General features: G+C 34.7%; 1 protein-coding gene across 1 annotated transcript in view; it reads right to left on the bottom strand.

Annotated features, from left to right (window-relative positions):
* Window positions 1–32: 32 nt before the first annotated feature.
* The window catches only part of LOC136029012 (uncharacterized), a 48,658-nt gene continuing 32,753 nt past the window's right edge, over window positions 33–15,937 (bottom strand). The window contains exons 9-11 of the mRNA XM_065707068.1: window positions 7,976–8,126; window positions 1,340–1,483; window positions 33–403 (exon numbers count right to left, since the gene is read on the bottom strand). Of these exons, the coding sequence (XP_065563140.1) occupies window positions 33–403; window positions 1,340–1,483; window positions 7,976–8,126 (666 nt within the window). The remainder of the gene's footprint in view (window positions 404–1,339; window positions 1,484–7,975; window positions 8,127–15,937) is intronic.

Below are 15,937 nucleotides of genomic sequence, written 5' to 3'. Positions count from 1 at the left end.
ATGCCTTATTTCTGAGAAGGGGATGGTGAAATTCACCCTTTCAATTTAGGTGAGACGGTATAGGAAAACCCTAGATTCCAATAAATAGAATGAAACGGCCTAGCGATGTTAAGAAAGTATGAGAGAGGTGAAGAAGAGGACAAGTGATAGAAAGGAAGTGAGATGGATACCTCAGGGTTCTCTTTTGGCATTGGAGCGTTTTCAGTTGGCTCAGCTGGCTCTTTAGCGATATTTTCTTTCTTCTCAACCTTCTCGGCTTCACTCTGTTTGCTACGAAAGTTACTTTTATGAGTTGGACCTTTGCAATGAATTCCCAGGGCCTTTTCGAGCGGATTGGTTCGAGCAAGGTATCGCTCACATAAACGGCAATAATACACGTTAACCAGTTCTACATATGCCTCACCTGTAAAACACAATTTCAGATTGTTAATCTGATTATCGATATTGAAACCAGATCAACCTTATATTACTTGACAATCTGTTAAATACTTGGGTAATCAAATTAATTGAAATAGAGAAAAAGTAAGTTATTAGACCAGAAGCTTAGAAAAACTTATTTGATTGAAAGTAAATACTTTCTTTTGCAATTCTTCAGGCAACACTGTAAAGGAACAACTCAAATTAGGTAATAGATCAAATAGATCAAAACTATTCAGTAAGATATTGAAAAAATTTCACCAAAAATGCACATTTTAAAATCTAGTTTTTACCTAAAATCAAGAAATTGTTAAGAGAATGGTTATCCCTTTTATAAAAATGTATGAATCGAAGATTTTTAAAGGTACATTTGTTATAATAGTCAATCGTGGATACACACATCTGCAAGAAATGCTCGGCCATTGCATTCAGAGCAGCCACAATCTATGAGAGAATAGCAAGAGGAAAGAGACACAGAGCATCTGTGGTTTGAAGTACATCGGGTCTATGGAACCAATAAAAGTAAATATTGTAGCACACCATACAAAAGAAGATACCTATTGATACCAGAAAACTTCCGATGGACGGAAAAAGCTGATAGTCATATACTTAAGGTGCATTGATCAATTCCATGGTGTGCATTTTGATATCAGAAGCTGAAAAAGATTCTTATACCGGTATTTTTACAGTTAAGTTTCTTTGAACGTTTTAGTCTTACGATCTCATTCCAGCTACATAATTCAAAGGCTTAACCTGAGTGAATTGGCAAATGCCGCTATTTTCTCGGATTTTCAAATTTTATGCAGAAGCAACAGCAAAATATAAATAATTTTTAGAGATGTATATGATTGTGGATCTTTTTTTAGAGGACACCCATAGTTAGATAGCATATGCTATTCATTCATCAAGTTTGAGCACTCACCAACAGCTCCTGGTATTTTGGGTATAGCAGGCTTGACAGGTGCGGCCGCTTTCTTAGCAGCCGCTTCCGATTCCTCATCAACATTACCAACAGCGTCAACGGTCATGAATTTGTCCATGTTTATGTCTTCATCTTCATCAACAGCTGAAATAAGAAATTAGCAAATAGTAGAAAATTTTCAACATCTTAAAAAAAAAACAACTCAAATATGACCTTATAACTGTATAGACGAAACAACCATGAATAGCAATTACAGTAATTATTTTTAGCCAAAATTTTCGAAAAAGAAGTTTTTAAAGAAAAATAGAGCCTTGTTAAACTTGAGACGAGCAAAAATAAAGTCTTATAATAATTCAAACTTACAACTACCAGAAATTACTATTAAAGAATAAATGAAGCCCGAAGCGAACAGAAACTAAAATAAATAATAATATCAACCATAAAAATAACAGATACTGATACTAAGGAATAAATAAATCTTAAAACGAGCAAAAATTAAGTTGAATACTCAAGTTGAAATTATAACGGAATTTTTATTTACTACAAACAGATTTTGGATAATGCTCCCTCCCCCGCCCTCTTCTTTAGTCCGTAAAAGTTGAAAAGCTTATTGAGTAATTTGCTTTTTATAAAATTAATTTATAAACTTATTCCACAAAACAAGTTTTTCAGAGAAAAGTAAAGAGCTCCATTAAGCCAAGAATGAGCAGAAACAAAGTTAAATAATCTTCCAAGCGTAAAACTACCACCAATCACTAGTTCTCACCTTCTTTACTTTCATAGATAGAAAAGTATCAAAACTTTAAGGAATAAATATCAGTATAGGTCAATTAAACTGACAGTCAACGGTCATTTGCTGGTTTTTTTTCGGTTCCTTTTTTATTGACATTGTCTTTTTCATGGAAAAAATAATATTTTGTATCTTTTCGGTTTTTTCTATGAGAATCCATAGTTTGGATTGCCATTTGTATGTTGGAGAAACCTTTTCAACAATTTTAATCCCAAACCAAACAGTATTTCTTAATTTAATTTCATAGCTTCTGAAGTTGACCTGAAAATAAAAATATCATTTCCAAAAGATTCCATCTATGCTCCTTGACAACCTGGACGAATATAAACACATTTTATTTGTTAAAATGTAAGAGCAGAAGTAGTATCCCGAAAATTTCAACTTAATACCCCCAGTCGTTCTCGATATATTGCTGAGGTATCTTTTTGGAAACAATAACAACAATACCTTTTGATTAATTTTAAAGCAACATTTAGTTTTAAAGCATAACGATCCAAGTGCATAACTGTGAGAGGTCGACATGCCTAATATCCCCAAAGACGTAGTTGCTGGATCGTTCTACTATGTTGAACAAAATAGCTGTCTCAAAATTTTGACTTGGTGCGATTCGAAAATGAATGGGCTTGAGAGAAGGAATGCTTGCACCTCCAATCTCTTTTTACTCTTAAAAAGGGCATAAGGAACTTCCAATTTTTAATCAAATTAGCTCCTTTAAAAGTTTCAATGATATAAATAGCTATTATAGAGTGGTGCAGACTATGATATTAAATATGCCCTTTTGAAAACCTGAATGCATACACTTCTTTTGTTTAACTGAAACTCCTAAAGGTCCCCTAAAAGTTTCATCTTAATATCCTTAGCGTCATTAGTTACAGCAACTGTAGCAGTAGTATTCAAAGTATACATAAAATGCCTTCTGGCAAGTTCAAAATCCCCCCCCCCAACTTATCTTTAAAGGTCTAAATTAATAATGTGAGTTGTTCTTCAGATATTGCTTTGTCATCTTTTTGAAAGTCCACATGCTCGTAGTTTGTTTTGATCTAGTTCAATATTTGCCTAAATATTCCTTACAAGCTTTACCTTAATACCCTTAGCCTGCGCAGTAGCAATAGTTGTAGCAGCATTAGTAGCATACGCATAGCACCTTTGGTTCCTTCGGCATCTCCTTCAACACATAGTTTCGACTTCACACACCAAACTGTTTCTAAAATATTGCTGTTATACCCTTTTGACAACAGAAAAACGACACTCGAAAAAAGTGACTTCAGTTATTTCACAACTAAAAAAAGTGACTACCAAGGGAATGACTACCAAATCCCTTATGATCAATATCACCCTCTGAAAGCCCGTGAGGTTACGGAAAAGAAGCCTGGAAGTATTAAATTACCTTCGACTAAGTTATTTTCTTATACAAACAGAGAGCTTTAATGAAAGCACAACTCTATCATTTCCGATCTATCATTTCCTCTTCAAAACAAGTACCTCGATATATTCAGCATCATTTGCCCTTTCTCCGAAACGAGCTTTTAGTGCTGCTTCCAGTATGCTTTGATACAGACCAATGTTCAAAGCCCTTCTGTCCTACTGCTTTCTTCAGGCGTTCTCCTGCTGTTTTCAGAATAGTATCACCGATTTCTTTCTTCTGTTTAGCCATCTCTTTTTTTACTATACCTTCGCTATTTTCTGCTTCCTCTGGACCACTTCGAGCTCTTCTTTTTCTAATCCATCCTGTTTTCGACCAATAAAGTAAAGTTCATAGCTAGGTCTACCTGATCTGGCCAAACACAGCGGCTTCTTTGCGATCGGCAAAAGCTCGGGTTTGTTCTCATAGTTGCACAGAGCATTAGCAATAAAAACTTTAGCGTTTTGGGTCCTCTGTACGGGCTTGCATGCTAGTCACTAACTGAGCTGAACGAGAAAATTTTCGCTCCACGTCTGTGCTTCCATGGCAGGGCAAAAGAGTTGCTCCGACTACTCGAACCAAGGCCTGATATTTCACATCACATACTGGTGTCTTCAGTTCCAAGATTTTTTTGCCAATAACTATTGATTCGTATACTATTCGTGGGTGATGACACAGGGTCCGACTGTAATAATAACCAATCTCCCTAGACTTTCTGCATGTTCGTCTCAAACAGGAGTTCTCTTGTGATGTAGAGCATCACTACAATCCATCGGCTGGGAATCTGGCTTGGGAAGGCTGAAGCAGCTAAGCTTTCGGAAAACTCGTTGTTTAGAGGGCATTTTGTGAACATTAACTGTACAGCAACTTTGACATGCTTCTTAACTCCTTGGAAGAAACGTTTCCTATCTTTCTGAGTCGCTTTCGAAGAAGCAAGAGCTGCCAGCATGCCTTTAACAAATCTTTGTTTAAACAAAGCTTGCTTTAGATATGCTTCTGCAGCACAGTATACGCTTTCAAACACCACGGCGGGGTGATCGCTGACATCATCGGCACGTACAATCTGTCCAAGAGGAACTGTGCATAAGCGACGAAACTCAAAATTCAGCACATGAATCAACGGTTCTTGTCGTTACAACACTCCAGTGAATACAGTGAAGGTATTTGCAGAATTCACAACAAACTCGATTTCAGCTTTCATTGCTGACTTTCTTAGCCAATTGACAATTATTAGATACTTCAATTTTGAAATAAAGCGCTTATAGCCCTTTTTCTTTGGCACAAACTCAACAAAATATGCAATCAGAGCATGCCCTTGCTCAATCAAGCGGTACGCAGCTTCTCCCATGGTAAGCCACCTAGTGGAGACGTGCTTTACGAACTCATGACGCGGAGTCTTGATTTTTAGGTGACACTGGCTAAAATCGTCACAACGAGCAGACAATTCGCTGAAGAAATGATAAACAGCGATCTAGCATATCAACACATTCCCCACCCCCAAGTTCCCGTAGTCCTTTTTCGAACTCATTATGCACCTTGTGGATGTTGTAGGTACTGATTTTCAGACGACCTTTTGAGTAGCGCATTTTTTTCTAAGTCAACAATCGATAAAACTTTCTTATTGACAGCTGGACGATGACCTCGCAAGCATCAACAGTATCTCAAGTGGCCGGGCCCATATTTGGAACTTTTTCACCCAAGCATTTTTTGTGGTCTCATCATATTCCAATACACAAACAAACAGTATTTCCTTAAGATAAGGATAAATTACCTCCGAGTACGTGATTTTTTTTGGCAATTAACGAGAAGCCTTCCGGGCCAGTACTCTAGAACACAGTTTGACAGATATCGGCAACATCATCACACAAAGATGCAGCAAAAAAACTTGCTATAGTTTTCAAGACCCAAATTATTTCTGCCTTTGAAGCCGCATCTCTCTCGCAGAACACCTCAAACTTCTTTTCTTGTACAGTATTTCCAGCTTGTGACTTGTATTCGGTTGAAATTTATCCCGTGAGTCTGAGTTGACGCGGGCTTAGCACAGTAGTCTCGTTCATCTCGTGTTCCTTTTTAACGGCATATTGAAGAAGAGCTTGAAATTCTTTTGGCAGATGAGTGTCTTTTTGCATATTTTGCAGTAAAATGAACTGTTATCATCGCTACTCTTGGCAAAACACTCTTGCATTATGCATCCAGTCCCAACTTTCCTACTAAACTAGTTTTGTGAAAATTTTGTCTTATCCGCCACTCAAAATGACCAGAAAAAAGAACAGGTGTTAGAATGGATTTAGAAAGCCTTCTCATCAACTCATATATTTACACAAACAAGTAAAAACTCGTAAAGCCAATGAAAGACGCTTATTTCTTCTTAAATTTTGACGTCCCCTTAACTTATGGGTCTTGATTTCTGCCCATTACAGGAAACAGCCCAACACAAAAAGAGAAGCAAATACTAGAAACATAACTTAAGAATATGGACCAAAATGTCCATCTTCTAAGCAGCCAATTTGGGTGGATGCTCAGGTAACGGAGGCATATGAGTAGCTATGGTGAGATTATTTATCAAGAGTGAACTTACCTTTTCCAGGAGCTTGAATGTCCAATCTTCCGTTAGTTCACTAACGGAAGCTCAAAACATAGACGAAAAGAGTGATTTTAGTGACAAATTCAGTGAAAAAGTGACACGTTCTACAAAGTGAAAAAAAAAAAAAAATGAAAAAGTGACTGCGGCCGATCCCTGCCTTAGGTACAGTTGTAATAATAGTCAGAGTATTATTAACCTATTTTTCATCTCAATGCTCTTAGCCCTACAAGCAGTTGCAATAGAAGTAGTACTAGCAGTAATAGTAAATGTACTAGTAACAGTAGTATTAGGAGTAGTGTGCACATATTGCCTTTTGGTGAGATGATCTTCCCCTGTAAGTATTCTCTGAAAGCTTCAACGTAATAACCAAATCAATTCTTGAGATGCGCTACTTTGACAACGTGCATGCACATAGCGTCTTTTTGATTCAGTTCAATTTAAATGGAGCAGTGTGGTAGTAGTAGTTCTGGTACTTGTAGTAGTACAGGTAGCATGCAAATATTGCCTTTTTGATCATCTCCCTTATTATTTCCTCGATACCAAATTTACATACTCAATTATTCCTGTGTTGCACCCTTTCGACAGTCGGTATAGACATAACGTGTTTTGATCTAGTTTACTAAAGTGTTTTGAACTCTCTTCAACATTCTCTGAAAGGCTCACCTGAATGACCTTCGTCTTCTTGGAAAGTAAAGTTCAAATTATAAAAATTAAATTCAAATTTAAATTCAAAATACAAAAATACCTGAAAATTTGAAAATTAATTTTTTTTGTTAGATAAAATCAACTCGCTGCGTGATAAAGCTTAAAGGTTTGAACGCAACCAGTTAAATTATGTCAGTTGGAAGGCCCAAAAAAGAAAATTTGCAATTATTAAAACTGACTACCTATTTTGACAAAAGATTACAACAATTCAAAAATCTTAAAAAGAAAACCAGAAGTTTAAAGCCTAGTACAAATCTTCATTATAAATTGTTAGAAATTGCGCAAAGATAAAAAAAACTGGTAACTGAAAAAATATTTGTTTATATTTTAACAAAGGATTACAACAATTCAAAAAAGCCTTAAAAAAAGAACACTTTTTGAAAGAAACTACTACTACTACTACTAATGACTCATTGCAGCACTAAGCCGCCTGAGGCCAACACAGCTACGCACACTCCTCCTCCAACCTAATCTATTTAAAGCCTCCCTCTTTACACCCTCCCAGGAAGTTCCCATTTCCTTTAAATCTTTATTTATGACATCCTCCCAACCCAGACAAGGACGACCTTCTGTTATATAATGTCAGTAGGAAGCCTCAAAAGACGAAAATTTGCAATTATTACAAATGATGATTCTCTATTTTGACAAGGGATTAAAACAATTCATTCAAAAACCTTAAAAAAGAAAATCAAAATTTGAAGCTTAGTAGATATCGCTGTTAGAAATCGGGCTTGATTTAATGATTAAATATATTTGAAAAGATACAGTATGATAAGACAACAAATTATCTGCGGTTAGAAGACGAGTGACAATGAGGATCCATATGTCTCAAATTGTCTGCGGTTGGAAGACAAGCGACAATGAGAATCCATATATAGAAGCCTGCCGCGTGCTGGGGTCCAGCGGCGAATCCGAGATCCTGATATTATACATTAGCCCTAACCCCAAGGATACCATTGATGTGAACTTATCTTCTAATATGAAACCAGCATTCCCCCAAAACCATAGCCAAAACCATTCCACTCTTTTGAAAACTTTCGGCTTTAATCATTATTGGTGACAAAGAATGATGAATAGATATATTTATTTGCCCACGGCTGCTGCAGAACCCACTAGTGCAGGGAAAAAATTCTCAAGACAAGCAAAAAAGTGTACCTCTTTTTTCTCTCTTTGCAGTTTTGGTTAAATCATTAGATGCCAACCTACGAATATGGTTGAGACTGGCCAAATGTCGTTCATACACCAGCCTGTTACGAAATTCAATGTCACAAGTCTTACACCGCGGGTTGAGGTAGTCTACAATCACCTGAAATGCAAAAGTGAGGTTTTAGAGTCAATAATGGCTGGTTTGACATTCGATTCGTAAGAAACAAAAATATACGGTTGAAATCATGTTAGAGCGTCATTGTGAAAAAAGAAGAAGTAATAAAGTAAAAATCAAAGAGAGGCATGGTTGTATTAGTTGCGCATTACAATGCCAAAAACCAGACATACCAGAGAAACAACTGAACTTGTCTTACTTTTGCTTGTTCAACATTACTGAAATGTGAGATTTTTTTATCGTTCGTGTTTTTTTTTTCCTTTTCTTTATGTGTCTTGTTCCATTTAATCTAGTTTTCCTCTTCTTTTTTTTGCGTTGAAGGTCCACGGACGTGAAACTAAAATATTCGAACTTTTATTAATGTTAGTTAAAAAAAATACTTGTCATTTTCCACTGTCTTATTTGAAATATTACACCCATTTCTCTATATTCTTATTTCAGATTATTTGTAAATGGAAAGACAGTATGGTTGAAGAAATTATATTCTGTAGGATTAGTGAAATTGGGTCGTTTATGCCGGCTCGTTTAATTGATTATGCACTCAATAGAAACTAAATTGCCACTGATGAAGTGGGTTTCTCAAATAAAATAGATGTGCTACAAGGGAAAAAACTCAAGAGGTTCAGACTTCTACCATTAAGAGTAATAAATCCCCTTACAGCCATTTGTACTCGAAAATCATGTAAATTCACTTAAAAAAGAACATATCATCATGAACATAAGCCGATAAAGAATTACTGCCTCGCAATTTAATCATTCCACGCTGTTACCATCAAGACATCTAATTAGTAAATATTACCAAAAGTGACAAGTTTAAAAATGTATTTAAAACATGAAATATGATAATGAGCAGTGGAATGAATAAAACATAATATGCCATACGTCGACCATCATAAAGCCCAACTGTTGACACAAACTTTCCCATTATCCGAGATCCACCATCCAACAATGATTACTGACAGCTTGATTGGAATCAAGGAATCTCTCGTGAGGTTATTCAACCAAGGAAAGCCTATGATGTGCTTGAAAGCACAGTAAAAAAAAAAAATTGGTGCAATCGAATCCTGCTGACTTGGCTCTGAATAATGCAATCGCGTAACATCATAATTAATATGGCAATTATTACTGATACACAAAACATTGATAGAAATGATATTAATTGACATTCATATTGTGAGTCTTAAAAACAGGTAGGCAAGTGACTTTAAATTTTCTCACAGTTGCATAGTTTATAATTTTAGCTCTTGAGGAAATTTTTCATGTGAATATCCCATATTGATACACAGAAATACTATTCTAGTGGAAGGTACTTTGGTTTCACTCAAGCTCACACAAAATTGCCTTTAGTTCTCTTTCGTCTAAGTTGCAACAATTCAAGCAAACATTTCTCTTCCTTATCTCTCCATGAAAAATACTTTTCAAAAAACCCTCAACACTTAATCATTCTGCCCACTTTAAATCTTTCCTCAATTCTTCTTTGACTTGTTTCAGCCTCAATTCTCCCTCCTAGTACGCAATAGTTGCACATCCCTCTCCCATCCTGAGCAGTAACAAAACTGAAGTACAGCCGTTTAAATTCCATTTCTAGTTCAGACTCCGTATATTATAATAGTTTTAGACGAATTAAGTCAAACCTATCCTATGCCTCAACATACCGGTTCCGAGGTAACCTGTCAGTTAAGGTATTTAATTCCTCTTGCACAAGACTAATAAATTCCGCTAGGAAGTGCTGATCAAACTTTTTAAAATTTCACCCCATTTTCCTTATTGGTCAAAGTTAAAATGTAAGGCGGGTCTAAATCAACCAATGAAATTCATTCGTAGCTAAAGCTTAGCTAAAGACATAACAAGTGAATTTTATATTTTTACCGACGGGAAAAGAACCCGACGGGTTAATGTGATTATAATTTATGCTAAAAAGAATCTACAAAAAAACTTAAGTTACTTTTTTTCATTGTTGTCAGTGGTCTTTAGATAAATAACCGCAAGAGATTTTTTTCTCTCTTAAACTTACAATTTCTTCTCGGAAATTTACATATGTTCCAATACTCCCCTCCCCCTTCCAGTATTCATAGGCAGACTTTTCTTGCTTACTAAATGGCCAATGGAAAGTAACAAAAAAAGATTCTATTTCTATTTCTCAAATTTTAGAATAATATTAGATATATTTTCCAGTAAAAAATTACAAATATCATCAACACAACATAATTCACTAATCCATAAAGGCTTTACGTCCTGAAAAGGGGAAAGAATATGAATACTCGTAAAACACTAATAAGAATTAAGTAAAAAATTATAATAATTCAATAAGAGAAAGAGAGGGAAGGATAGATATTGTTGAAAACGTTCGTTTCCCGACGGCTTTTGATAAGACAAACATCAAAAGGCTGTTAGAATTGGAACCGATGACTATTGGGAGACAAGTTAAAAAGATACAAATTTTCTTCTGAAATTTATATAAAGTGTATAATATTCCTGCTCCCTCTCATGGAATATTTTTCATGTCTATTAAATAGCAGGGGGAGCAGTGAAGATGTTAAAAGTACAATAGCTAAGGCTCGAGTGTTTTTTCACAGTTAAAAAAAAAGTTTGGAAGAATAAAAAGATAAATCTGCAAACCAAGATTAGAATATTGGAAGCTACAGTGATGACAGTTGTAAATATGGCTCTGAAGCATGGGCGCTCCGAAAAGCAGATGAAAATTTACTAGATATTCTCCAGAGAAATTGCCTACGGATTTTTCTGGGTACCCGGCTGACTGACTGTATTTCAAACAGTAGGTTGTACGAAAAATCTAGTTCAATCCCACTTTCTAGGGCTATAATGAAAGAAAGATTGAGATGGCTAGGCCACGTTCTACGGATGAAGGATGGCAGATTACCTAAGATTTCCCTTTTTGGTCAATCGTGTGGGGCTACACAGAAAGCAGGTCGTCCTTGTCTGGGTTGAGAGGATGTCATAAATAAAGATTTAAAGGAAATGGGAACTTCCTGGGAGGGTGTAAAGACCGAGGCTTTAAATAGATTAGATTGGAGGAGGAGCACGCGTAGCTGTGTTGGCCTCGGGTGGCTTGGTGCTGCAGTGTGTTATTAGTAGCAGTAGTATTAAATAGCAAATTGGAAGCAAAAAGTGTATATTGTACTTCCTGTGTCGAATCATAGAATAAGGAGAAAATATTAAAAAAAAACAAGCAAATATAATTCACTGATACCCATAGAAACTCTATCACCTTATGCCACAAATAATTATAAACAGCAGCTCATAAACATTCAATGGTTGTAATAAATAAATAAAAGAGAGCTAATAGAGAATTTTAGATCCATGGCGAGTTTATAATTCAAACAAAGAGCAAAAAGATTGTCTTGTCGTTTTTTTCAATTATTGACCATTAAAACACTAGGTGGAGATATGCGCTGTTGGAAAACGGTTAGAGTTCATGATAACGAACTGTAAGTAAGGAGGTGCTCGGCTAAATAGTAATCAAAACTAAAATGACATTTTGATATTAATAGATACATTAAAAAGTCGACTTATGCTGATTTCAAATAAATACGATTTATTGATACTCATCAAAAGTTATTAGCCTGAGAAAATTCAATTGATTCCTGAAAAAGGGGAAACACTGAAAAATCAAGAAGTCTTATTGAAATTCACAACATCAGATTCAGCGTATCAGAAAACCAGAATCTGATACTGCATTGATTTCAAGCTTCCATCTGCAGAAATATGGATTTTTTTTTGCCACAAGAAAGATCACGGATGCGTGTTTATTTTATATATTTTTTTTCCCAGGGTTGATCGCATAGGACCAATGGTCCAGAAAAATCAAAGAGGGTTCATTTGAACAAAAATTAAAAACCCTAGTACTCCTTTTAATTGACCAAAAAAATTGGAGGGCGCTTAATAATAATTTATTTTTAACCCATTATAAATAGCAAGAAAAAAAATGGAGTAATGAATTACAAAAAGAAAGAGATGAAAATAAATAAAAACTATCACTTAGAAAAAAACACGGGATCTTACTAATCCCATTTAAATCAATAGGCTTCGATTTCAGTTGCAAAATTGTATTCCACACCGCGTCAACAGAAATAGGCATAACTTGGGGCTTAGATGGACTCTTCTGAATGACATTTGATTACAACTTTGATAATGATCAAACAAATGTATAAAATTATCATTTCAGATGCGTAAAAATAGAAGTAAAATGGACAACCTACATAGACTCAATAATCAAACTAACCAAATTATTGCTAGCATCTTATCTGAATTCTACTAATTAATAACATTTCTCAATTAACTTTACCGCGAGAAAAATTTAAACCCTTATAGCACAAATGTAAAATTACCATACGTAATTTTTTTTCAAATGAATACACAAACATAAATTGGGAAGTGATTAATATCATTCTTATGTAACCGGGTTAAACAGAGTCCGGAGAATTAACTAGAGTTAGAGTAGCGTGCAGACATAAAACTCTTCTGGTTATAATTATATATGAATACCAAAATAAACAAATAAGAAGAATCCCCAGAAATTACCTGTACCTAATACTCGAGATACAATTAACACAACATCAGGGTTAAAAAAAGAGCATATGTTTTATTTCTATAAGAATTATTGTTTTCTGGTTTTTATTTACCTCTAAAAGAATTTCATAGAAATTTATAATATAAATTTAAATTACTCAATCCCCCACAGGCCCAGGGGGGAGAGGCTGCAAGTTACAAACTTTGACGATTGTTTACATATAGTAATTGTTATTGCAAAGGGTACAGCCGTCTTTTCAGGTGAATTTTTCACAGTGGGGTTGGGGTGGGTCGGATCTTTCCAAGGAAGAATGTATCATGAGGGAATAAAATTTCCATTAAGAGAGAGGGGTGGCAGAATTTTCTAGCATTATTAAAAAAATAAGGTAAAAATAGATAAAAAAAAATGTTTTCGGCTGGAATTAAGGAGCAGCATTAAAACTTAAAACGAACAGAAAATATTATGTATATAAGGGGGTTCGTCTCCTCCACAATAACTTGCTCTTTAAAGTATTTTTAGTAATTTCTACTATTTATATCGAGGTCTTTGTGATTCAGGGGTTATTATTCAAGAATTGGGATGAAATTCGAGCTTTAGTGTTAAGACAAAGGTATTGAAGATTGGGCGAGCCTCCTCATATACGTAATAAAAATATACCAAAATAGAAGTTTGTTAATTTAGTTAATTCGCAAGTTGCGTATATTATTACTAATAAAAACGTTCGAAAAAAAACAGTTCTAGTTGTATTTTTAAGTAACCACAATTGGAGGGCAACTAGGCCGCCCCCACCCCCTTTTTTAAAAGTATCCATGTCAAAACATGTATTAATGCAAAAACATTCCGAATTAAATTAACAAACATTTTTTTTTAACTGCAAGTAAGGTTAAGTTTTAAGAAAACTTAAAACGAACAGAAACTATTCCGTGAATGAAAGGGGTTTTCCCCTCTTCAGGCAATTAAATAAAAAAAAAAGTTTTTCCAACTGAAAGTAAGGAGCGACATTAAAACTTAAAAAGAACAGAAATTATTCCGTATGTGAAAGGGGCTGTTCCCTCCTCAACACCTAGCTCTTTACGCTTAAGTTTTTTTTCAAGTTCTCTTTCTCGCAACTCTACTTTTTAAAACAGTAAAAAACTTTAGCGTAAAGAGTGGGGCGCTGAGGAGGGAACAACCCCTTTCATATACGGAATAATTTCTGTTCTTTTTAAGTTTTAATGTCGCTCCTTACTTTCAGTTGGAAAAACTTTTTTTTTTTATTTAATTGCCTGAAAGAACTATCAATTGGTCTAAATTGATCTAAAATAATTTATTAGGCCTGCCATTGGCATTGCTCAGCAGTTTTTCGAACTAATCACGCACATGATCAATAGAGTAAGTACATTAGAGTATCCTCTCGTATGAATAACACTGTTCTATGCAAAACTTTTCTAACCGTTTAAGAAAGTAGCCTTATTCTATGGAAATACACAAGTCTGTGACATAAAAAGATTTTCTTGTGCAAAATGCTCGAATGTAGCAAAAAAGAATAGTTATTAAAATTTACAGGGGAGAATTTTATACAGTAGGAACTTTCTCTAATAGGGGTTTTAATACAAGGGGGGGGGGTGCTCCAAGGAAGCCCCTTGAAAAAGAGGTGGCAAATTTCTTAACAATATTTGGAAAAATGACAAGAAATTAATTAAAAAAAGTAGTTTTTTAAACTGAAAATAAGGAGCAACATAAAAATATAAGATAAACAAAAGTTGGTGTTTAATAAAATCCTTATCTTAGGCTTGCTCTTTACGCTAAGTTTAACTTTTTGTTCCTATTCTAAAGAACGAATCCTGGAACATAAGGGATGTTTATTCGAATAAGAAGCTTTTTCTAAAAATCTTTAGCATGAACAGCAAGGAATTATTATTAACATTGGATTTACCTTTAACAGGATAGACTGAATAATAAAATTATACTACGTACATAATTATAAAACAATAGAGGAGGAAATTAACTTGCCTTCGGAACTGTCCCAACTTTCTCCTTTTATTTAACGCTGCTGCTTTCTTATTACCCATTATCTTCTCATAGAACAATATTAGATACAATGTAAAGAAACTTCTTTACAATATTAGATTTAGATACGACACAGAGATATCAACAGGCAGTTTACAGCTCTGATGAGTAACACCCAATCATATGTGTTCTCTCCCCAAAACCACCCACTGCATTGAATCTCCTGACGATAAACCCAAATTCAGCACTTGTGCGCCCTCTCGGATTCATTGAATATTCTCAATTTTCTGTTTTTTATAGAACTTTAAACTGCGTTTTTAAGACAAATTTAAGCAATATTGTAATTTTAACCACGCAAGTAAATAGATCAGGAAGTTCTGAATACAACGGTGTGTAAATTGTTTTATTTTGATCGAAAATAAAGATATACAAGATTTTTAATGAGACCCTACTTTTCAAAAATATTTACAAGGTTTTTTAAAGATAAAAAAAAATAAGGAAAACTAAAAAAAAATCTAAGATTGAGATTTTCAAGAACACAGTCTTCGCTATCGAATGGTATCTCTATCTTAATCTTGTGGTGAAGTACAAAGAAATAGAAGCTTCCAGAAATTTAACATGGGAAATCGGAATAGGCATCATAAACCTTAAGATTGCAAGGTCAGATGAGTCACATATTAGTTGAAACTGCTAATGGTGTAAGCTCTCATGATATGCCGTTATAGTTAGCTTTAAGGCTGGTACAAGTTCTCTTAATTCTATCGTTTACTCTTCCACTCATAGTCAGTCCCCTTCTGACGCAATAGAAGCCGTTTCATGCAACGCTATCAATCCAAATCCTATTAAAAATCGGAAGGCGATCATCTATTATATAGGTAATTTGACAAACATGACGTCTTCCACTACACTGAGGTAATATTAGCCTAAAATTATTTGAGGTCAATTTCAATTGCTTATTTTTACGTTCCACCCAAAATTTTTTTTTGTGCACACAAACTTTTTTGATAAGTTGGAAAAAATTATTGGTAAGATTAAAACCCAAAATCCTTCCACATGTCTTTTCCTGCTTAGTGAGGCTAAAGATGTCAAAAGTTAAGAAGTAGCAATTATAAATGCTCTCTTCCTATGTCTAGAAACTGCCCGACAATCCTATTCGGTAACTACGTTAACAAAAAGCTCAATTGTGCAAATAGTTTTTTTATTTGATGATTGGATAGCCAATGAAAAGTGGCGTAATGATTTTCACATATCTTAATTCCTAACACAGGACATTTCT

Source organism: Artemia franciscana, chromosome 1, assembly GCF_032884065.1.
Source record: "Artemia franciscana chromosome 1, ASM3288406v1, whole genome shotgun sequence".
In the NCBI taxonomy this organism is placed as follows: Eukaryota; Metazoa; Arthropoda; class Branchiopoda; order Anostraca; family Artemiidae; genus Artemia; species Artemia franciscana.
This window is presented reverse-complemented; position numbering and strand designations above follow the sequence as displayed.